Source organism: Marmota marmota, unplaced genomic scaffold, assembly GCF_001458135.2.
Source record: "Marmota marmota marmota unplaced genomic scaffold, marMar, whole genome shotgun sequence".
Taxonomy (NCBI): domain Eukaryota; kingdom Metazoa; phylum Chordata; class Mammalia; order Rodentia; family Sciuridae; genus Marmota; species Marmota marmota.
Genome location: NW_026000229.1, coordinates 45685317 through 45710772, shown reverse-complemented (window position 1 = coordinate 45710772; position 25456 = coordinate 45685317). Strand labels below are relative to the sequence as shown.

The 25456-nt window shown below is 34.5% G+C and overlaps 1 protein-coding gene and 2 pseudogenes across 1 annotated transcript; all 3 read left to right on the top strand.

Moving 5' to 3' along the window:
- The first annotated feature begins 2422 nt into the window (after window positions 1-2422).
- On the top strand, window positions 2423-3289 carry LOC107137700 (annotated as a pseudogene).
- Window positions 3290-4826: 1537 nt separating this feature from the next.
- LOC107137845 lies at window positions 4827-5748 on the top strand (annotated as a pseudogene).
- A 14312-nt stretch (window positions 5749-20060) lies between these two features.
- On the top strand, window positions 20061-21002 carry LOC107137699 (olfactory receptor 4K13-like). The gene has a single exon (XM_015480157.1). It carries the CDS (start codon window positions 20061-20063, stop codon window positions 21000-21002), a length of 942 nt encoding a protein of 313 aa, XP_015335643.1.
- Window positions 21003-25456: the final 4454 nt, after the last annotated feature.

The window sequence follows — 25456 nt, the reverse complement described above, 5'->3', positions numbered from 1 at the left end:
ACTTTTCAACTGTCACTCATATTTGTACACAAATGTTCAAAGGTTATTTGGAATAGCTAATAAAGCAGAAACAATACAAAGTTCCTTCAGGATATAAATGGGTAACAAATTACAATAGAATATTACCCAGCAATGAAGAGGAATGCTCTATTGATATAAACAACATGTTGAATATCAAAAACCATTATGATGAGTAAAATAAGTCAGATTTTTAAATGAGTACATGCTACTTCACTTTATTCGCATGAAGCTCTGGCATATGCAAAGTTAGCATATGAGTGGAGGTTGGTGGTTGTCTGTGGAGAGAGAATGTGTACAAGGACTGTAAAGAGATTCTGAGGGATAAAGGAGCTCTGAGGGTAGAGGCACATGTGACTATCTAGATTGTGGTGACCATTTCATGGCTGTATCCATGTATCCACACTCATAAAATTGTACATTTTTAAAATGAGCAATTTATTATATGTTAATCTACTACAATAAAGTTATTTTCAAACCTAGCAGGTCAAAATAAATTTACTTTAAAATTGCATCAATGTCCTTTAAAAAAATACCCTAAAAATGTTTTAGCAATTTGGCATAAAATACACACCAGTCAATATCTCATGTAATCATAGAATAAACTGACTCAGATCTAGTCATTTGACCAAGATTCCCTATTGATTCAGACAATCTTGATATGTGTTAGAGCACTGTATCACTTTGTTTGTGGTCATGTATCACATATGACCTTTCTGGCAATTGGAAATAAATTTTTTGTTTAAATATGATTATGTCTATATAGTTATAGATCAAGATCACAGTGATATCTCCTAAGTACTTATTGATCCAATGAATAACATTTAAAACTTCAATAATTTTTAACATTGGGCTGATTTGCATGAATTTTTATTTGTCCGACTTCAAGAGTATATGCAACACTTGGTATCACTCTTAGAAAGAAGATCCCAAGAGTTTTCCAGGTAACTGTTTCCATGTGTGTTTTCTGAGCATAAAGTAGAAAAATTTGGGGATGGCTTCAGGTGGTGAATACAGGTCATGCTCAGGGAGAGCACATCCACAGACACTGTCACAAGCACACTTCAGAAGAAGACAGAATCTGCTCTAAGAGAAAACTGTGTGTTTAGTAAATCATCTCATTTATTTGATTTTCTTTAGGAAAATTCTGAAAGTATTTTCATGCCTTTATTGTAAGGATGGCCCCTATGCCTAGAGATGAGAATGGCTTCATTAGCTTCTGACAATTTGAGAATCCACAGATTTTCTCCTCCTATTCTGTTCCTAGTAAAATTTCTATGGTCTTAACAACAATGTACACAACTTTAATTTGCAGTGCCTCAGAGATGCTCTTAGCAACATCTTTATAATTAAAGGTGAATAACAGATGTTCACTACTTAAGGTTTAACTTCACATTCACTCAGCACTAACTATTTGAAGATACATTTTACTTACACATTGATGTAATTTATTCTAATCTTACAAATAATATGTATCTGTGTGTGTAAAGAGACTGATTTTATTTTTCATAGTCAAAAGACAAATATTTCAAACTCTATGTATTTTACAGCATCTAATGAAAAATTTTAAGGCAAATGTTTTCATATAACTTTGTTATATGAAACTTTCAGAGCTCGCTGTATTTTAATCTAAGTTTGAACTGGTATACACTTTGGTTAATCCACGTCTATGTGACTGTACATTGATTATTATTACTTAAGAATCTGTTTATTAAATACATTCTCTTATATGTTGAAATTGATGATAAATTATGTTCCTGGTTTTGCATGCATCATAGCAAATGTATTAAAAGGTTGGCTCAATTTTTATTTTACAGGGATAAATTAAAACTTTAATCTTACGATATCTTAACAAGATGTTCCAACAAGACTTGAAGGAATCATTATATATAGGACCAAGAAATGATAGAATCCTGTCACTGCAGTATCAGTCACCATCATATGAAGTACATTATTTAATTTTTGTTATAAAATGGAATGATCAGGAGTTTCACACTCAGATATTTTTTCACTTACTAGTGCATGTAACCTATATTCCAGGTGAAACCATAATCATTGTTTAACCTTTCACCTTACTTCTCTGTTGTCCTCACTCCTTTCTTATCAGAGCACTTGCTCAGCAAACCATTTGCATTACAATTCTATCTAATGTCCAGTAAAGTCAGTTAGCTTCTTTTGGGAACATAATGGCATTCATGATTAACCAAGATTTCTCCTTGTAATCTGCCTTTTAATGTTAGAATAGAATTTCTATTAGAATGTGTTAGAATAGAACAGAATTTCAATGTGAATATCAAATTCTCAAAATTAAGTCTCCTTCTCCTCCCACTAACTGCTAATCTACTTTCTCTAGGTTATTTCAGGGAACACACTGAATAAAATGGATGAAGGAAAATAGTCCACAATGTCATAATTCATACTTGTGGGACTTGGCCACTCATGGAGTATGCAGGTCCTACTCTTCATGATATTTTTATTACTTTACCTGATCACTGTATCTGGAAATATTGTAACTGTGACCTTAATCATCACTGACCCTCATCTCCATCCCCCCATGTACTTCTTTTTGGCCAAACTGTTCTTTGTTGATATTTGGCTGTCCTCAATCACCACTCCTAAGATAACCACCAACTTTCTCAGGGAGAAGAAGACCATTTCCTTTGCAGGTTGCATGTGTCAAATCTTCTTCGCCCATTTCACTGCAGCCTTTGAGATGGTGCTCCTGGTGTCCATGGCCTATGACTGCTATGTGGCCGTCTGTAAACCACTCCACTGCTCCACCAATATGAACCTGCAAAGGTGCACTGGAATAGTGTTTTTTTCCTAGACTACTGACTTTGTGCATGCCGTGAGTACCTGGCTGTGATTGTGTAGCCTTTCTGTGGCCCCAGGGAAATAGGTAGCTTCTTCTGTGATATGCCACTGGTGATCTAGTTGGCCTGCATGGATTCTCCTGACTTGGGAATATCAATGAATGTTAAATGTGTGACTGTGGCTGTAACTGTTTTTTCCTCTTGCTGGTGTCCTAAATGTATATTCTTTTCAGTGTTTGCCAGAGATCTAAAATTGGTGCATCTAAGGCCCTGTACACCTGCAGTACCCATGTGTCACAGTGGTGGTGATCTTTTTTGTGCCTTGTATGTTCATCTATGTGTGGCCCCTCAACATCACCAGGTTGAGTAAATTTCTTGCTGTGTTTTATTCTGTTTTTATAACTCTTTTCAATCCAGCCATTTATACACTAAGAAATAAAGAGATGAAAAGGTTCTGAGAGATTCAGGAGCTATTACCTGTGTTCTAAGGAAAAGACTTTTGCTAGAAACTCATTGCATGTACTTCAAATTGAAAATACACTGACCTTATAGTATAGTTTGAAAATCAGATAATTTAGTGAAGAACTACAAATTGTTCCATTCTCTAGACACAAGTATACATTTAAGACAATTCACGGATTTTTCTTTTTTTACATTTGCACACCACACAGCTTAATGTTGTGAATTATTTCCTTAAAACCCAAACAAGAATGATTCTTCATTATGGGGAAATCAGCTGGTCATTCTTCTTATTCCATTAATGATGTGAGAAGAACCTAAATATGAACACTCATGTGTTCATCCTAATGAATAATTTTAATGAATGTGTCTTGAGTATTGTCTTAATTCCATTAAAATACTTTATCTGGTATTTTAACATTTCCCTGCCATTCTTTCATTTTACTCTTTGTGAAAATGTAACTTCTTATTATTTTTGTAGCAATATTCTACCAGGGAAAACAGAACAGAGAAAAATAAAGAAAGAAGAAACAAAATTGAATAACAATTATAACATTAGACTTTACCATGGTTTGGGTTTCATTAGCTCAAGTGAAATAAAATTAAATAATAAATTTAAAATTAATAAATAAAAATTATTCTGTTATGGGCTGGGGATGTGGCTCAAGCGGTAGCGCGCTCGTCTGGCAAGTGTGCGGCCCGGGTTCGATCCTCAGCACCACATACAAAGATGTTGTGTCCACCGAGACCTAAAAAATAAATATTAAAAAATTCTCTCTCTCTCTCTCTCTCTCTCTCTCAAAAAAAATTATTCTGTTATCTTTTCAGTTTTTCAATCATAAGGACTAAATATATATTATTTCAATTATTATTTACCATTGGCCTAGAATCCTAATATATAATATCCTTGAGGCGAGTGACCATGTCTTGGCATGTTAATTCTTTTTTTTCCCTTTAATCAACCTTATCATTTTTTAAAGTACATTACCACCCAACCAAAATGCCATCAAGATCCAATCACCTTCCTTAAAAACCCTCCTTTTAACATCTTGGCATTGGTGACCAAGCTTTCAACACAAGAGTCTTTGAGGAATGTTTCATAAACATACTACAATATCTGTTACCTAGAATTTCCAATTATATATTCCTCCCCCAAATGAAATTCAATGCTCACACTCAAAATTGCCGGTGAATAATAGCAACTTTAATCATAAATGCTCAGAAGTAAAAACAGCACAAAATACTTATTACCTGGTGAATGAATAAATAAAATGTGATGTATCTATACAAAGGGTGTTATTTGGCATAAAAATAATCAGATACTGATGTATACTAAAACATGTATGAATCATGAAAATGTCAGGCTCCTTGAAAGTCCGAAAGACATAAATCCGTTTGTATCCAATGTCCATAATAACTAAAACTTAGGGGCAGAAAGTAGAATAATGATTGTCCAGAGCTGTGGAAGTGTGGTAAAATGTAATCTTTTGTGACTGTATCATTTAGTTTTGCTTTTATTCTGCAGAATGAGAAGTGATGGAGAGAGGGAATAGCACAGTGGTGACAGAATTTATCCTCCTTGGTTTGACCCAATCTCAAGATGCTGAGCTCCTGGTCTTTGTGCTAGTCTCACTTTTCTACATTGTAATTCTCCCTGGAAATTTTCTTATCATTTTGACCATAAAATCAGATCCTGAACTTACAGCCCCCCTCTACTTCTTACTGGGCAACTTGGCCTTCCTGGATGCCTCCTACTCCTTCATTGTGTCTCCCAGGATGCTGGTGGACTTCTTCTCTGAGAAGAAGGTGATCTCCTACAGAGGCTGCATCACCCAGCTGTTTTTCTTGCACTTCCTTGGAGCAGGAGAGATGTTCCTCCTTGTTGTCATGGCCTTTGACCGCTACATTGCCATATGTCGGCCTCTACACTATGCAACAGTCATGAGCCCCAGGGTCTGCTATGCATTGCTGTTGGCTCTGCGGCTTGGGGGTTTTGCTCATTCCATTGTGCAAGTGGCCCTTATCCTGCACTTGCCCTTCTGTGGCCCAAACCAGCTGGACAACTTCTTCTGTGATGTGCCACAGGTCATCAAGCTGGCCTGCACTGACACCTTTGTGGTGGAGCTCCTGATGGTCTCCAACAGTGGCCTGCTCACCCTGCTGTGCTTCCTGGGCCTTCTGGCTTCCTATGCTGTCATCCTCTGCAGAGTAAAGGGACACTCCTCAGAAGGGAAGAGCAAGGCTATCTCCACTTGCACCACCCACATTATCATTGTGTTCCTCATGTTTTCCCCATTTTTATCTACACCCCCCCTTCAGGGCTTTCCCAGCTGACAAAGTGGTTTCTCTCTTCTGAACTGTCATCTTTCCTTTGCTGAACCCTGTAATTTATACACTTGGCAAGCAGGAAGTAAAGGCTTCCATGATAAAGTTGTTAAGTCAGTATGTGGTTTGCTGAATAATATAATAAGCAAAACAAAAAGAAGAAAACGCAGTTTGAATCAATTAAATCACGTCCTCATTCATGTGCTGAATCTATCATTTAGCAAAAACTATATTATGCTCTTCCAATTTTCTTACATTATTCTAGGCACATTGATGAGACAGGTAAGATTCTAGGTTTCTTGAGTTGCATTCAAGTGTATAAAGACAAGTAAATCTATTAAATTTATCAGAGAACTATCTAAGAAACTACTGTCATAATAATAAATTACTATTCTCATAGCAATTATGGATGTGGTTAACGCAGAAATCATTTAACTGCATTCTCCAGTATTCTTCAACCATAGCTTAAGATCATGAAAATAATCCAGAGGTATCCTAGCACTACTAAATATCATGGCAAAAAATGGAAATTTTGTATTCTGTAATCTCTGCCCACTCCCCTCATTTCTCAATATAAATCTTGTATAAGTAAATTAGAAGTCTTTAGAATATGTCATGGTCTTTTTTAAAATCCTGGAACTTAATAGATAAATCCAATGTAGACTAAATCTTATGAAGGCTAAATAGCAGCTTTAAACCACCAAACCTCTCTGTTTAGAGTAAGGCAGAGTTTGTCGGTTTGACTCTATTCTCATTTAGGGCCACACAATTTCATGTGATCTGTAAATTCTTTTGCAGTTCCTTGATGTCTACTTACTGTAAGGTACTTGTAGTATATTAATCACTGTAACAACAAAAATTATCTCTGCAGATCCAGACATATTAATGTAAGACACATAAAAATCAAAAATAAAGAAAAAATCGCAGGAAAAACTTAGATGAGGAAACACAAAGAAGCCACAGCAAGATTGACTCCTTTATCCACAACAGGAACATGAAAGCCAGAGATGGGGTGACATCTTTAGGTTGCTGAAAGAAGATAATACTCAGATAGGTATGTTCAAGAGATTTTTAAAAATTCTTTAAATGAGGGTTAAGTAAAGATATTTTCTTGTTGATAAGTGAATGTTCCTTGCAGATTATGTAAGACATATGTGGCTTAACATGCATCAAAAGAAACTACAATTCATTACCAAAAGAACTTTCAATTACATATTTCACATACTCTTTAACTGTGATTTAGTGACATTTGTCTATTTCTTTATGTATTTTTCTACTTATTTTATTAATTTTTACCACTTTTCACTAATGAGATTTTTAATTAAATTTATTTTTATCTGATATAGAAAAGCTTACAGATAGTATACATTAAGAGTGTACCATGGGATTGTTTGATACGTGTATACATTGTGTTATTTTTAACTCACAGTAAAGGTATCTATATATTTTTAAAAATATTTAAATTGATTTTATTTTTTAAATACATGACATCAGAATGCATTGCAATTCTTATTACACATATAGAGCATAATTTTTATATCTCTATGTATAAAGTATGTTCACACTAATTCATGTCTTCATACATAATGATGTCTATCACATTCAACCATCATTGCTAGCCCCCTGCCCCCTCCCTTCCCCTTCCAACCCCTCTGCCCTATCTAGAGTTCATTTATTCCTCCCATGCTCCCCCTCCCTACCCCATTATGGGTCAGTCACCTTATATCAGACAAAACATTTGGTATTTGTTTTTTCCCTATATTCTTATTTGTCATTTCTTCATAGTAAAACTTTCAAAATAATTTCTTCCAGCTTTTTGAAATGTAGAGTACATTTTTGTTATCTAGAGTCATACTATGGTTCAAGAGCACAACAAAACATCTTGCTTCTATCTCACTATAATATACTACCCCTTATCAACCTTTTCCCATTCCTCTTAACCCTACTCTCCCCAGCCTCTGGAACCATCATTCTACCGTTTTCTCTTTCCTGATGTTAGAAAAAAATGTTTTCAGTGTTTTTTTCAATCAGCATGATGTTGGCTATTATGGGTTTGTAATATAGCCTTTATTGTGTTGAGACATATTCTATGTAGATATAATATTTTTGAGGGTTTATTTTTATCATATTGAATTTTACCAAATGCTTTTCTGCATGTATGAGATACTCATATGGCTTTTGCCTTAAGTCTAATGATACATTTACAGAATTTTGTGTGTTCTACCATGAATAATCAAGAAACATACAATTCATCATGGATTCAGATGTGCTGTTGGATTGTGTTTACTGGAATTTTCTTGAAAATTTTTGAATCTGTGTTCATTACGGATATTGTTCTAAGTGTCCTTTTTGTTATATTTTTTTTCTTAGTATTGCTATCAAGGGAGACTAGTTTCATAGAATTAGCTCAAAAGAGTTCCTTCTTTTTCTACTTTTGTCTTACAGTTTGAGATAGTTGATATCAGCTCTTCTTTAAGATTTTGTATAATTCAGCAGTGAAACCATCCAGTCTTAGGAGTTTGCTTGTTTTAATCCTATTACTAATTCAATCTTGGCTTTTTTTTTTTTTTTACATTTCTATATCACTATGATTATTGGATTTGTTCATTTTCTATGTCTTTTCAGTTCAATATCACTATGTTATATGTATGTAAAAATTCATACATTTCTTCTGGATTTTTAAATTTATTGACAAATACCTATTCATAGCAGTCCATAATTCTCCTTTGTGCTTATTTGCATTTGTTTTAGTATCTTTATTTTTAGGTGATCTCTTTTTTATCTTGATTCATCTAGCTAAAAATTGTGCTTTTTAAAATGTATTATAAAAGGAGCTCTCCACTTTGATAACTTTTGTATTCTTTTTGGTCTCTCATATGTCTCTCCTCTGATCTTTGTTAATTTATTTTCTTTTTATGAATTTTGGGCTTTTTTTTTCTTTTCAACATTAGATTGTTTACTTGAACAGTTTACCTTTTTGACATATATGCTTATTGTTTTGAAAGTTATTCTTAGTACTGCATTTGCATTATCTTGTGTTTTGATATGCTGTGCTTCCTTTTATTTAGATTTTTTAGGAAATACTTAATTTTAAAAATATTTTCATGTGTCATTGTTCATTCAAGAGCAAGTCACTTAATTTTCATGTATTTGTACTATTTGAAAATTATGTGTTGTTGATATCTAGCTATTTGGACAGATTCCATTGTGGTTAGAGAAGATATATGATATGATTTCAAGATTTTTTAATTTATTAAGATTAGTTTTGTGACCTAACATATTGACCATGCTGGAGAAAGTCCTAGTTGCTGATCCGAATATATATTCTGCAGCTATTGGTGAAATATTCTGCAAATATACATTAGGTCCACTTGATCTACCATATAGTTTATCTACAATGTTCCTTTGTTGATTTTTTTTCCTGAACAATCTTTTCATTGATGAATGTATGGTCATTAACTGTGTTGAAACATATCTGTCTTCTTAGATATAATAATCTTTTCTCCTTAGATCTAAAAATCTTTTCTTCATAAAATTGGGTATTCCATTATTGGAGATATGTGTGTGTGTTTATATATATATATATAAAATTTCTTTTTTGTATTTGATTCCTTATCATTATATAGACATTCTATTTTGACATTTTTTGATTTCAAATCTGTATTGTTTGATGTAGGTGTAGTTATTCCTGCTAACGTTTTATTTCCGTTTGCATGGAAATAAAATCCCTCACATCCCTTTGTTTCAGTTTATGTACGTCTTTACTGGTGAATTATTTCTTATAAACAGCATAGGATGTTCTTAAGTTTGGTGTAAGGATAGTCTGGTGGTGAATCCTCTCCAGTTCTGCATGTGTGAGAAAGAATTTATTTCTCCTTGATGTCAGAAGGTTAGCTTTGTTGGGTATAATATTTTTGGTTTCAGTTACTTCTTTCAGAATTTTTAATATACCAGACCATTTTCTCCTGACCTATAAAGTTTCCACAGAAAAATTTCATCTTAGTCTAATGAAGATTCCATTAAAGATCACTTGAAACTTTCTCTATTTTTAGATTTCTGCCTTTGCTTTTTATTTTTGACAGTTTGAGTATACTAAGCCTTGCAGTTGACCACTTTGGTCAAATATATTCTGGATCCATTAAGTTCTTTTGATATGGATATTTCTATCTTTTCCAAAATTAGGGAATTTTTTAGGTATAATTTTATTAAATAATTTTTCACTTCATTTCTTCTCTTCCTTTTTTTAGAATCTCCATAATTCAGTTGTTTGTATATCATGTTTCATATCTCAAAAATCTTCCAAGTTTTTTTAGTTCTCTTTTTCTTTCTTCTAATTAATTTTTTTCTCCGAGGTTTTTTTAAATCTAACTAGATTATTTTAAAAAAAAAAACTCCTCTCTTTAAGCTTACAAATTCTTTATTCTGTTTGACCCAGTCTTTTGTTAAGGTTCCCAATCCTATTTTTTGTTTTATTTTATTTTATTTATTCTTTAGCTCCAAGGGTTTGGGGTTCTTTTTTATGATCACTAGCTTTTTTAAATCATTAATTATTTTTCTAATTTCTTGGAATTATCTCTCCATATTCTCTTGTATTTCATTGATTTTTCTTAAAATGAATATTTTCCAGTATTAAGCAATTCACTGATTCCTTTTGCTTTTGGGTCTATAACTGGACTATTATCGGGTATCACGTTATCTTTCTTTTTCATGCTTCTTGTTTATCTATATTGATATTTGCCTTTACTAATGTTATAGTGTTAGAGTCTGTAAACAAGTCAAAATAACACCTGGCATTTTGCCAGGGGAATGTTAGAGTTCATAAACAAGTCTGGATGGAGCACTATTAAGGCTTATTTCAAATGTAAAAAGACCTTGAGATACTGTACTAAATTGTTCAGAAGTTTGTTTTCGTAGTTGAATGCTACAGGATTTTGTTTAGCCATCCAGAGTTCCTGCCTTCGTCCCAGTGCCAGTGAAGACCAAGGTGGAAGAATTTCCAGTGTTGCTGAAAACCGGACGAGACTTCGGCTGAGAAACGGACGAAACTTTGGATCAAGCTAGCTGCCTGCAGAACTTACCTGGACTGTGATTTAAGCTAGCTGCCTGCAGAACTTACCTGGACTGTGATTTACCTGGACTGTGAGTTAATCTATTGAGACACTACTTTACCTGGACTGAGACAACAAACTGTAATCTACAACAAATTGTAACTCGGTATCTTTGCTAACGGTGTCATTGCTGGTATAATTTTTCCAAGGGCTTCTTGCATGGAGCCATCAACTGGCTTGGTATTGTGACATTTTGTATCCTCCCCTTCTGCTTGTAGCAGATTGTTTGTGGTGTTTGTGTAAAAACCACTATGGTCATTATTTAAATTAAACAAAAGGGGGAAATGTTAGAGTCTGTAAACAAGTTAAAATAACACCTGGCATTTTGCCAGGGGAATGTTAGAGTTCGTAAACAAGTCTGGATGGTGCCTGGCAAAATGCCAGAGGGAGTGGTTTGAGAAGTAACAAAAGCAAGCCATTAAGTGTGGAGATTCCTTATTGGTTGACTGATGTATCTAGTTTATGCTAATTAGATAAGCTGTGTGGAATGTATAAATACTGCTCCTGTCCTGCAATAAATGGCTCCTACTTCTGCTGTATCAATCTGCACAAGTGGTTCGTCACCCCCCGGTTATTTTGCTGCAGCCGGACTACGGCATTATAGAGTTACTTTTGTAGTAAAACACTTTAGGCTGGTGATGCGTTCTATAATGTCAATTGGGAAGCAATATAAACTTTGGTTCAAAGTGTGAACAGAACTGTGATTTTCATGTAGCTTCTCCTTTTGTAATTAATGTTGGTGATAACAGTAAGCATCTGGTCTAGGGTGAGATGTGGATTTCTTCTACAAAATGGATTCCTCTCTGTGTGTTGTATGAGATGGTTGTGGGTAGGGGGCACTCAACAATTTTCCAGGTTCATGTGGTGTGATGTCCACTTCCTTAGGCCCCAGCAGACAAGGAAAAACTGGTATAATAATAGAGGCAATGCAGTTCTCAGATTTCAAGGTTTTAATGGGGGTGGGTATGATGAGGTAGTCCAAGTACACATAGTTCAGTGGTCCCAACAGTGGTGATGGGGCACTTGTCAGTATCTGATGGCCATGCAATGACTGAGCTGCATGAGTGTACCCAGGTGGAGTATCCATCTGTGTCTGAAGACTGTGCAGACTTCATGAAACTCAGCAGCTCAATCCATTCATGGTAGGCTGTCCAGCTGCTTCCTGAAGATGTGAGTTGTTTGGGTAAGATCTTCAGCTGTTTAATAGGAGGCAGAGAAAGGTGGGTGGGTTTACTTAGCAACTTCTTCAGGTTAGTGTGGTCTCAGGATGGCACCATGAGCAGAATACTGGATGGGGTGGCACCATGTGAACTGGGATCTTTCATGCGTTAATGCAGTAGATTCCAAAACTGAGCTCAGTGTTGTAAGGGTCACAATGTTGTCCACGGTAAATTCTTTATTGGTCCATGGGAATAGTGGGAATTGCTGGGGGACTCTTGCTTATTCTTTCCTTGCCATGTGATGGCCTTCTGGGTTTATGGTTCTATTGCGGGGCAGCCAGCACCCAGCCAGGGTAGTTTCTTGCTCAGAAGGTGTAAGACACCTGCTGAAAAGAGTTTGAAAGAATTAATAAAGATTAAGACTCAGTCAGAAATTAGATCAAAGAGGAAGCAGAGTGCCTGATAGATCCTCATAGGAGCTGGAACTGAACAACCAGAAAATGGCTCCAGTTCTTTATTTAAGGGCGAGTACATCAAAGGCAGGGATAAGGTTTCAGCCGGAGAAGTCTTGTTTCTCCATGTGGCAAGGGTCTTGCAGCAAACAGGCTGATTGTCATCTTGGAAAGCCACATCCATCTCTGAGAGGCTATGTGGCTGTGTGGCTCCAGCAGGTCACCCCATCTCAGGTACTGTGTTGAACCTGATAGAGCTGGGTAGGCAGTCCCATGTAGTGGGCAGTCTCAAACCAGCAAGATTGCTGCTTAAACTTCACAGATACCAGACTTTCCTATCCATTGGCTTCTATGCCGATTTGGTTCATGCACAGTTTACAGATGGCTCCCAGCATGGTTAATCTTAACTGAGAAGAACGGGTTGGTAGATACCATGTGCTTCATTACCTTCTTCATAAGTCCATACTAGTTCTCCATGCATGCCACTCTGTGGAATCTCTCTCATATCCCTACTGCACTCCTGCACTCTAACTTTCAAGTAGAGTAATACTGTTTTTCTTCTGTTGAGGTCCTGTGTGTGTGTGTGTGTGTGTGTGTGTACGCATGTGAAAATATGCACATATATAATAGAAAACATTAATTGTAAGCAATAATTTGAATTTTATACAACATTTACTATGTCTGCTAGAGAAAGCATGAGTAGTAGAATTTATATGCCATAGGAGAGAGGCACAAATAGATCAAGCATCAATGGATTATAGAGAGAGATAATAACTGGGCTTTTCCCAGAGCCAAAAGAATCTTCTTATTGAGTATTCAGTAATATATAACTATTACTGACTGAGTCTACACCCAGTCCTTGATGATGTCATTCCAATATAGGATATTGTGTAAAACATGATATTTTTACCTCTGTCTATAAATGACTATTCTATTGTGCTGTTAACTCAGTATATTCTGTTATATAGAACGTGAAAGGACAAGTACATTCATGATAACTGACCAATTGTTGCATTTCCTTTTCAGGAAATAGGCTGCTTTGATTTGGTGGTACTAGAAGGACTCTCTTTTATCATATGACCTTAGATATTGTTTATAACATAAAAGACTATGGACATGAAAGAGAAGCATAGCGAGTCATACCCTGATTCCTGTGAAGATAAATGATTGTCTCAACTAAAATGCAATGGGCTAATGTAACTTGCTTATTTTTTGGTGGCTTGTCAGTCTCTTCAAGGAATGCTGCCATACAGGTGGTGTGGGTTGGTGTTTGCTGGTAATCAGTTGAATGCTTGTTGGGCCAAAAGCAAGATCAGTCATGGTGAGTAGGGATTATACATATCTTCTCTTTCTGCCACTATGGCTGTTATAATCATAGCAGGTGATGTCAACTAACCCAATCACTCTGTCTCCTTGGCTATTTAACAGCCTGTTTGTGATGCTCTCTAATGGATACTGCGGCCACAGAACCCAGATCATGTTGGAAAGCTCTGATCCTATGATAATCTATAGTCAAATGGTAGGGATACTAGAGCATAATAGATACCTAGGTGATGATTGTCAAATCATCTATAATTCTCTGCTGTATATAGTGTGGTCAGGCTACATAATCCTATGGATCTACACTGGAATTCTACTAGTAGGATTTGTCAAAATTTATGTGGTGCATTTATCAGGAAAGATAACTTTAGTATCATAGGTTTTCCATAGACATATGGGTATAATGGTAAGGTTACTTTTACTGTGTAATAAGACTTCTAAGGTTATTTTCCTGAATTAAGTTCCAGTAAAACTTGGACCTCCAGTCCAATAAAAGGGTTAAAATCAATATTCCCAGACTGGAATATACTGCCTCCAGTTCATAAAGAGTGCCACCAGACATCATAACTTCTTCTTAACAGTGGAGCAATTGAAGTGCAAAATATGATACTTTGCCCTTAATGTTTAGGGTGAGTTCCCAGCACATTTGCTGTGAATGGACTGCAAAAAAACTTCATAAATGTGGAAAGATCCTGCATTTTGGTGGGTTTTTTTTTTGTTGTTGTTTTTGTTTATTTTAAATGAAGTTTTTTGTCCTCAAACTTGATGGTTTACAATGACCTAATGCTGGAAGAGAAAATACTGCTTTTCTTCCATCTCATATAAGGCAGTATTGGAAACTCAAATTACCTACATTTTAGGTGACTGTGTCTCACACATCCATAACCAGAATCATATTCATGCCTGTTATTCTGCTATTAATAAACTCAGATTATGGTTATAAATAAATTAGAATTATTTCTTAGTGTGAAACAAATCCATATAATTCCAGTGTTTGTATTATAGACGCAGAAAATCATCAAAGACTGATAACTCCTTTTTTCTTTTTCCTCATAGCATGTATCTTCTATTCTCAATGTCACAAAATGCCTGTAGGAATTTCACATCTTTAATTTATATTCTAGATATAATGAAAAATAAAAGAACTGTTTAATGTCTGAAATCATTTGTCTTCCAGCCCATTATTTTCATTGTTTCATTTTATCAGCTTTGCTCTGTTACAGGATGCTTTTGTCCATGAAGACTGAATTTCCAGTGCCTAGTCGGACTCTGGTTTTCTGATAGTCACAATTGGGAGTCATGGGATGATTAATAAAGGGAGTTAGTAAGGGAGGAAGAAGTATCTCCTTCCCTGCACCTCTCACCTCCTCTGGAGCACACTGCCTCTGAAGAAGTAGTTGTATCAGGTCCATGGCTGCAGTTCTTATGTGGAAAGAATTACCATATTTTTGACTCTTCACATAAACTGTTTTAAGCAGAATAATAACTTCACAAAGTTCATATTCTAATCCCCAAACCTATGGATATTTTACATTACAATGCAAAAATAATTTTCTGATGTGATTAAGTTTATAACTTTGATTTAAGGAAATTATCCTGGAATAGTACACCCAATGTAATCACATGTCTTCAGAAGGAGGTTATGGTAAAGCTACTTCTCTTCCCACTCCAATTTAAAAATGGAGAGGCTATCAGATGGTAAACTTTGAATACCCTATACATACCCTGTTTATAATCTCATTTTATCAGCTTAGTAACAAAATTTTTTCATTTTAAATATGTGCAGTGATTTTGCTTTCACTAAGTAGCCCTCAGAGAATTGTGGAGCTGGAGGGAAATAAAGTCTCTGTGAGTCTCTACCAAGCCAGGCCCTATAATGAAGTTTCACTAAATAGCCACTCAAAAATATTGCTTTCAAGTAATCTGCCATTTTTAATTCCAAGGAACATGGTAAAATATGTTCTAAATGAATTCAGATGTCTGTTACTAAGGGGGGATTGGCAAGGAGGCACTCAGCAGTATAACTCTGACACATGGTCTATGTGCATTGCTAACCTGGTCTCTTGTGAGAAAATGGAAGTGCTGTGATTGGTCTAACTGGATACATGGCTCTTTTGGGAGAGGGTTTGAGACCACACCAAAGTCTATAGTTCATTGATTCCAAATAAATTGGTTTCAATTATCAAGGAAGAAGGACAAATCATGATTGGAAAACTAGCAATTTCTGCCATAAAGAATTAACCATCACAGTTATTCGATTTGTTTTCTATAACTTCCAGTTAATTGAATAAAGCAATGAGAAAATAAAGTGAAAGTTATTTTAATATTTGTAGATTGCTTTATATTTAACATAAAAACACAATGACCCATTGGACTTTTTGATACTTACTCACATGGTAGCATATGCCTGAAATTCTAGCCACTCTATAAGCAAGAGGATCACTTGAGCTCAGAAATTGGAGAGCACCCAGGGCAAAATAGTAAGAACTCATGCCCACCCCACAGAAAAGGAGAGAGAGATTTTTATAATTTTTGTACTTAACCCTTAAGTATATGAATAATTGCATTTGCAGATAACATAAATTACATTAAGGAATAGCATTAAATATAACAACAGAATAAAAATATACCAAATTTTATTTATGAGAAAACTATAATGACAAAACTTCTGTGAAGTATAAAGAAGATAAGTATTTAAAAACCAATAAAATGTTTTCCGGATGAAAAACTCAATTTTTCAGTTGTTCATTTTCCCTTCACTTATTGTAAGTCTAATGCTATAACGATTGAAAATCTTAAGAAATGACATATAAAAATAACTTTATTCATTAAGAAATACTGAGATATATAAGAAAAATTTAAATGACTAGATCAATATGTGAGCATTGAAGTTTCCTGATGTTGACATTTGCTCTGAAATACAATGACTAAGAATGAAATACATAGTAGTTTATTTAAAAAAAAGAAAGAAAAGAAAAGAAAGAAAGAAAGATTGAAATAGACCAAAAATAGAAGAAAATTGATAAACTCAAAGAAGATCCTTGTCTATCAGTAAATTTAAAAAATTATAAAGTAAATATTGCATAATTTTAGAGGAATCAATTAATTACAGTAATGAAAAGATACCTCATTAATTTATAAGTTATTTATTTATAAATTTCAGAAAAATTAGTTTAAATGTGAAAAATTCACTTTTGATAAAATTTAGAATGAAAATAATCTATAAGAAATCATTTATCTTGTATTAGTGTAACAATTATTGATACTTATTGTAAAAAATAAAATAATAGCCACCATACAAAATCTTATTATTTGCCTCAAGTGATACTTTTCCAACACCCCCTGAGTATTGATTTTTGCCTTTAGTGAATTACCAATTTGATAGGGGAGAAATGGTGCCTCATTTTCTGTAATGTCGAATGGTCTATTTTAACAATCCCCATTGCTTTCTTACTGCCATTCTCTGAGGAATCTAATGGCAATCAAATGAGATTCCTCCTTCATGCCTTCTATCCAGGTATACATTTATATACTGTTGCCCTTTGCAAGTCCAGAGTAGAAAATAAAGATGATGAAGATTGAGCATCCCGATTTCATAATGATTCTCCTTTGCAGTCCAACTTCAAACTGGTAAGTTACAAAATCCTCATCTATGTGACTCAACCTGCTTACTACATCTATCACACTATGTGCAGTGTTAAATATGTCCATAAATAAGAAAGATTAAAATGCTGAAATCAGGACTTATAGAAGAGATGAAATGAGGAAATTCAAATGAAATGAATTTTATCTTGCTAATATCAGGGAAAAATATGAAAATCATCATAACAATGTATATGCGAATTGAGAAATTATCAATTCAGACCAAATAAGTCTTGCTTTTAGAGATGAGAGATCTATGTATGTTTGACTTATTCAGCAATACTGATTATATTGAATTATTTTATTTTTTGGATAATTATATGATATAGAGAAAGTAACTTTGTTGTCTTTAGGGATACATCATTTCAAGAGAGATAAATAATAAAACCACAAAGATACAATGCCAGATCCATGGCTTAAAAAATCATAGTATATTACCATACATAAAATATTGATGCTATCATTACATTTATTAAACTGTCTCATATATATATATATTTATATTTATATGTCTCATATATATATATATATATATATATATTTCTATGGTATAACGAATCCCAATGTTATGTGTAATTACAATGCACAGATTTTGAAAAATTAAAAAAAAATGATAGAGAGGAATACATGAAGAACTTTAATTTTCCTATGACAACAATCTAAAAATGCCCAACATTTAAAACCCTGTTAAGGGGCTGGGGTTGTAGCTCAGTGGTAGAGCACTTGCCTGGCATGTGTAAGACACTGAGTTTGATCCTCAGCCCCACCCAAGAAAGTAAATTAAAAAAATTAAGATATTTTGTCCACCTACAACTAAAAATATGTTTTTGAAAAACATATTAAGCTGTCAAGAATATGAAGAAAGATCAAGTCTAGGACTTGATCTTTGCCAGATCCATTTGCACCTGCAAATTAACTTACTTGCATACTTAATTATAAAAAACTTCAGAAGGTATAATTCAAAGAACACAATTGTCTTAGTATGAGAGCACAAAGCAGAGTAAAAATTCTCAGCTGTGAGAAAGAACTATTGAAAGATTTCTCTTTTCAAATTCTATTACTTTAGAAGTTCTCAAGCTACTTTAAAGGTGGTTTCACAAACATGGTTTAAAAAATGGTTAGAATGCAGGTCATTTTTAATGATACAATATTTGCCTCATGATATTAACTATCATGGAAAAATATACATGGTTAAATGTTCATTTCAGTAGCAAAAATTATGATACTCTAAAAATCTAAACTGTATTTTAAAGGTTAAAATGTCTAAAAGCATACATGCATTTGATTTGATTTTTATGATATTTCATTAGGTTTGTGTCTAGACCCTGACAGAATAAAGGTATACAGCTGAGCAACAATAAGAATGAGACTCGGGAAACAGAGCAACCAGGGGCCAAAAGAGGAATGCCCTGAACTAATTGGACTGATATAGGTTGTTCATTGACCTGGTCTCTTAAATGTAAGTGTTCATATGTTTTTAAATTCATTTAGCTTAGCTGAGTCCTCCTCAGTTAGTAACACAATGTTTATTATTTATATCCATGCCAGAAAATGTTGAAATCTTAAGAAAGTTAAAATAAAATCATTGTGCTAATAGTTGGTACAAAGAGAACAAGTACCAATAGATATCACATAGGTGAAAGTACACATCTTATACTTTATATCTGTTTTGGGTTTAACTTAGCAAACTTTAATGATTTGTCTCACTCTATAACTTCCTTGTTGGAGAAAATTTTAACAGGACTATTGGAGTCAACTTCACTACATTCTGGTCTTAATGACCATGATTTTTCTTTTTCTTTGCAAACACGACATGGAAAAACGTGTTAAACAGGGATATCAGATACAAATGGTCTTTAATCCAATTTTACAACAATTGCATAAGAAGAACAGACAACATACACTTACTTTACTGGATACACAAACTAAAGAGCTAGGAATATGTGGGATAAGCTAATATACTTTTAAGAATCAGAGTGTTTCAGTCTAAGACCTTAATCTTTCACAGCAATATGGTTTGATCTCAATTTACTGTAACTCTATCAAAGTTTTTCTTTATATCAACAATACGGGGATAGCAAGTTATTAGTTCTCTCCATGGAACTATAGTGCATATTGTAGATTTTTTTTTTACAATTTCCTTTCTTCTTATAAAACTATAGAGGTGGAAAATTCAGCTTTATTTAGCAGTACTAAAAGTAGTAATCAATGGTTTCCTCATTATTTGAAGGTAAAATAGATAACATATCTATATGAAAATTGTGATTTGATTATGTTCCTATTTTTGAATTCAGGAAAAAGGAAAACTTTAAAAAATATAACAAAAATTTTAAAAGGGTAAGTTAAAGGAATATTGTAGGATTACATATATAAAAATGTATTCCTCTGATTCTTCTCAAACGCATCCTGTATCATTTTAAACTAAGCATTCATTCACAGTCTGCCTGGAACTGAACATGAAAACAGACAAGGTTTAAGCATGTTCTTCTGACTTTGTCTCATATTAACCAAAGGACAAATTTGATCTATGTGGAGTGGTATCCACCACAGTTTCTACTCACTTTCTACCCTGTGAAATATCTCAGACTACAAAATACCAAGGAACACCTACAAAGCAGTCACCTTACCAATAGGGTTGGCTTCCTAAATAACAAATAAGATGTTTAAGTAAAGATAAGTCTTGGTGTCTTGTTAGTCCCTGTCATTTTTTATGTTTTTTTCCACCTTCCAGATGACATCTAAGAATCTCATGAAAATTGATAAATGGCTATCCTAAACAAAAATTCAAGTATTTCTGAATTCATCTTGCTGGGACTTTCCATTTCTCAAGAACTTCAGTTACTTTTCCTTGCCATCTTCATTCTTGTCTATGTAGCCATTGTAGTGGGGAACCTTCTCATTGTAATCTCTGTGATATTTGATAACCATCTTCACTCACCCATGTACTTCCTTCTGGCAAATCTATCATTTTTTGACCTATGTTTTTCCTCTGCTGCAACTCCAAAAGTGACTGCAGACTTCCTCAGAAAACGCAAAACCATCTCATTGTGGGGCTGCATGGTCCAGATGTACTTTATGCACTTCTTTGGGGGTGGTGAGATGTCTCTCTTGATAGCTATGGCCATTGACAGGTATGTGGCCATATGCAAGCCCTTGCACTACCAGACCATCATGAACCGCAGGATGCTCATTGGGTTTATGGTGCTGTCATGGGTGGTTGGATTCATTCATACCACAAGCCAAATAGTTTTCATGGTGGGTTTACCTTTCTGTGGTCCCAATGTTGTGGACAGCATCTTCTGTGACCTCCCTCTGGTCATCAAGCTGGCCTGCACTGACACCTATATCCCGGAGCTCCTGGTGATTGTGGACAGTGGGCTCCTGTCCCTGGTCTGCTTCATCCTCTTGGTCATATCCTACATCATCATGTTTGTCACCCTCTGGCAGCACTCCTCCAGGGCCTCCTCCAAGGCTGTGTCCACACTCTCTGCTCACATCACTGTAGTGATCCTCTTCTTTGGCCCCGCTATCTTCATCTATTCTTTTCCATTCAATAGTTATTCTGTAGATAAGTTTCTGTCTGTGTTTTACACTATAATTACCCCCTTTCTTAATCCAATGATTTATACTCTGAGGAATCAGGAAATGAAGGGAGCCATTAAGAGACTGTGCAGTCAGAATAGTGTTTTCTCTCTGGACAGGTAAATATTGCTTGTGATCTCTAATTTTTGTGTATTTCTTCTGCTATTTTTTAGGTTTTCATTATTGTATACTTGTTCAAATAATTAAAATTAAAATGTAAAATATTATCAATATTATTCTCTCCAAAGTACTGGAATTTTTACGATATTTTTCTTTAAGATTTAAATGGAAATGTTCATAATACAGACATAATGCCTAGATATGAATATATTTTTCATGTACCTGCTTGACTTAAAATGTTTGCAATATATAAACATAATGTCTCCATGTTAAAACTGTATGATATTTCAATGTATTAAAATGTAAAACTAGCACACTTTTAATATAACACAGAAGACAGTTTTAGGCATCTATTTTTTTTTTAAATCATGTTTTTTTAACGTGCAATGTTTAGAAAGTTTTTTATCACTCTATGTTAACTTTGTGGAGGTTATTTGGTAAAGTTCAGGATTGAAATTAGTGAAATTTTTTTTATTCTCTGGTTCAAATAACTATCCATTCTTATAAAACATATGAACTTATTTAGAAATTAATACTTCAAACGTTTGCTCTTTGTTGGGGCACACACCTGTAATCCCAGTGGCTCAGGAGGCTAAGGAGGCAAATCGGAAGTTCAAAGCAAGATTCAGTAATTTAGAGAGGCCCTAAGGGAAAAAAAAATCAAAAGTTTGCTTGACTTCACAAATAGTTCTCTAAGAATATCCAATCAATTTAAATTTAAAATGATGTCTCTTTACCCTTTCATGTTCTACCAAAAAACATGACTTTTTTAAAAAATTCAATTCAATTTTGAAACATTTTGCTTTTAAATATTTATTATGTACCACACTGTTTTCTAAGCAATAGATAAATTGTTAATGATATATTTCTGGTCCTACCCTGTGGAAGATGATCTAACAGAGTTACCTGTGTTAAGTATAGTGAACTCAGAAGAGGAGATGGATAAGCCCAGGCATTTTAAAAGCTGATAATTAGACCTCTATACCTTCCTGTATCCCAATGACTCTTAAGTTTGGTTTCTTTATGTTATCCCACATTTCTTGGATGTTCTGCTCATGGTTTCTTAACAGTCTTGCGGAGCTGTCTATGTTCTTTTCAAGTTGAAATACTTTGTCTTCATTGTCTGATGTTCTATCTTCTAAGTGTTCTACTCTGCTGGTAGTATTCTCAATTGAGTTTTTAAGTTGGTTTAGAAAGGGTTGTTATCTGGTCAGGGAAACTAGGCATGGGTGATTTCAGAGCATGGGCAAGTATTCCAAACAAATTTAGAAATCGCAGTAATTTATAGTAAAACGGAAATTACCTTTTTATGACTTTGTGAGGAGATGGCTCCCAATCTTAAGATTGAATTTGGTTGGTTCATCACTGAGGATGTGACTCAATGATTAAGTACCCCTGGGTTCAATCCCTGATACCAAAAAAAAAAAAGAAAGAAAGAAAAAAAGAGAAAAAAGATTTTATATACTTTTAAGTTTGATATAGCTCTATCCACTTAAGCAGAAAATGAAAAAAAAATTGACAAAAGGCAAAGCAGAAAGAATAGGTGGTTTGTCAATTTGGCTAATAAGCCTGGACTTGAATTTATGAAGTGAATTGAATAGTAAGTTTACTGAAACTTTACAATAATGAATTATAAAGACAAGTAAAAAACTAAAATTAGATAAAACACCTCCAGAGACTTTCCTGGGGTGACATCTTTTATTTGATGGAATATGTACCTCTAAATTCCAACTTACATATATTCCTTCCTTATCCTCTTCCTTTAAAGTATTTTTACTGTACTTAAGTTTGGCCACAGACCAAACTTAAGTACAGTAAGTCATGTTCCATGCTAATTGAAAAAGCCAAACAGAAAAAACAAACAGTAATTATTGCCACTTGTATGTAGATTCCAAAACATTTGATAATGATTACTAAGTCTGGGGTAGGGTGGGAGAAATGAGGAGTTGATAACCAAAAAGCACACAGCCTCTGGTAGATCAGGGGAATGGTAGACATTTTTCTTTTGATATCTATTGCATAGATTCGTGAGTATAGCTAATAATTAGATTTCATACATTTTAGTATTATTATGAGAGTGAATTCTGAAAGTTCTCATCACAAAGTATGTTAAATACTTACAATAGTACTTATGTTAATTAGCTTGATTCAATCATTCCACATTGAATAAAAGAATCATAATCTTACTTTCTAACCCATAATCCCAAACAACCACAATTTGTCAATATAAAAGAAAAAAAGCAAATAAATAACTCCAAACACAATATGAACAAAAAAAAATTAGCATTATTTTGGAAAAATGCTATGTCTGATACCTTATTTGGTTAATCAACTCTAGACACCAAATTTCAGCACATGCTATATTTCTAATTTCTTTATTAAGGATTTTTTTCCTTTCTTAGAATTGAAGCCAGAATTAGGCAAAGGGAACTCTAGTCAGGTTGGATCCAGGAGGCCAATTTTGAGTGAGTTGGGGAAGTTGGAGACAGTCCCCCAAGGATTGAAATGTTAATTCCTTCAGAGCCCTTCCTCCACCCTTATCAAGAAACTGTCCCTGCTCCAACCTGTTGCCAAGGTAACCTGTCCCAGGAATTGCCCCTGCCTACAGTGAGTTATAAGGTTGTTAATGTGCCCTCACCTGCACCATCCTGCCCTTCCCCCTTCAGCCCACCAGTTCCCATCTTTTGTCCATCCCAACAAGGATTTCCCAGGCCTAATCAAGTACTCAGGAAGGAGACAGACCAGGGTAGAGGGAAGGAGAACAAAGGAAGCCTAGGGAATATAAACAGAGGAGAAGCCTAGCTTCTTAGGATACCAGGATACCAGCTGTGGCCCACTTTTCCCTCCCAGGAGAAGCCTATGTTACCCCTTTTTAAATAAACCCTGCTTTATATACTTTCTTAGGCCTGCTTCTCTAATGTTCAAACTTCAACATGTGAGGAAGCAGGATTTGTCACCAATAACCAGTGGTATCAGAATGACCTCTTCAAAAAGGAATGTGACACTAAAAAGTGGCATATATATTCAGAGCAAATAAAAATTTAATATATTATTTTTTATAGCACTACTGATTGTTAGTGTCTAGTTGGGTATGACCAGTTTTGCTGACAATTAGCAATACTGAGTATTTCCTTGTAGGACTCATGGCCATTTGTATGTCTTTTTTTGAGAAATGTCTGGTAAGTTTTATAGCACATTTTTAAATGGGATTATTATTATTATTATTATCATTGAGTTGTTTTGGTTCCTTATATATTTTGAATGCAATCCCTTGTCAGATTATAGTTTAGAAATAATTTATCCTATTCTAGAAATTGTCTGCTTGACAGGACAGGAAAGTCTGGACATCTGAGGAATTTTCAGGAAGGATGTTTTTGACTGAAGGGTCCAGAGGGCAACTATGGCCTAAAACATTCTCTGGACAAAGAATCTAGAAATTCCCTGAACTTTATATCAGTGGGAGGAGGGGCTTGAAGATTTACATGACAAGTGTTTTTTGTTCTATCTTTTTTTAGACTAGACAGAGGCATTTACATGTCTTTCTTGGTATTGCTTTTTTTTTTCTGCAAACCTGACATTTACATTAAACAGGAAACTACCAACCATAATGCCCTTCTACATAAGTTTTTACTGACACCCTATGTAAAAATCTTTCCAACAAGACTAAGAGGAACATACACCTTACTCTCTGGCTTGCTTCATGTTCACTCTAATGATTGTGTTGCTATGCAAAAGACTTTCAGTTCGCTGTAATCCCATTGTCTATGTTGAACCACAATGCAAAAAAAGACCACTGACTCAGTTTTAAATCAAATAACAGCAACCTTGTATTGTGTACACAAAAGCTGGCCAGCAACTGTCTCTCCCAAAACACGGTCAGAGAATAGCCCCCCAGCGCTCCAGGAAAAGTTTTCAAAGCCGAAAAAATTGTAAAAGGGGGTTGTCTTGATAATTTACAGCTAACAGGATTTTGACAAGCATAATACAAAGGCAGATAGTAGGTTAATGATCTACATGGCATAATATTTTAAGGTAGGGAATAAATTCAGATCCCAACATAAGAATTTATGAGGCACCACTGAGGTTTCAGAGAGACTTGTTACCTGGTCAGGGAATCCCAGGCATGAGTGAGTTCAGAGCATGGGCAAGAATTTCAAACAAGTTTAGAAATCTCAGTAATTTATAGTAAAACAGAAATTAACTTCTCATGACTTCATGATAAGATGGCTCCCAATCTTAAAATGAATTAGGCTGGGTTCATTAGTGTACTTTTGCTTTTTTTCTTGTACTTTGGAGATATTATTTAAAATATTCTGTTCAATTCAATGTCCTGAAGTATTTCACATTTTTTTCTTCCTCCTTTACCTTCTTAGATTTAGGTCATACATTTAATGATTTAACCAATTTTTACTTATATAATGATTAAAGACAGTGTCTAGTTTTATTCTTCAGCAAAG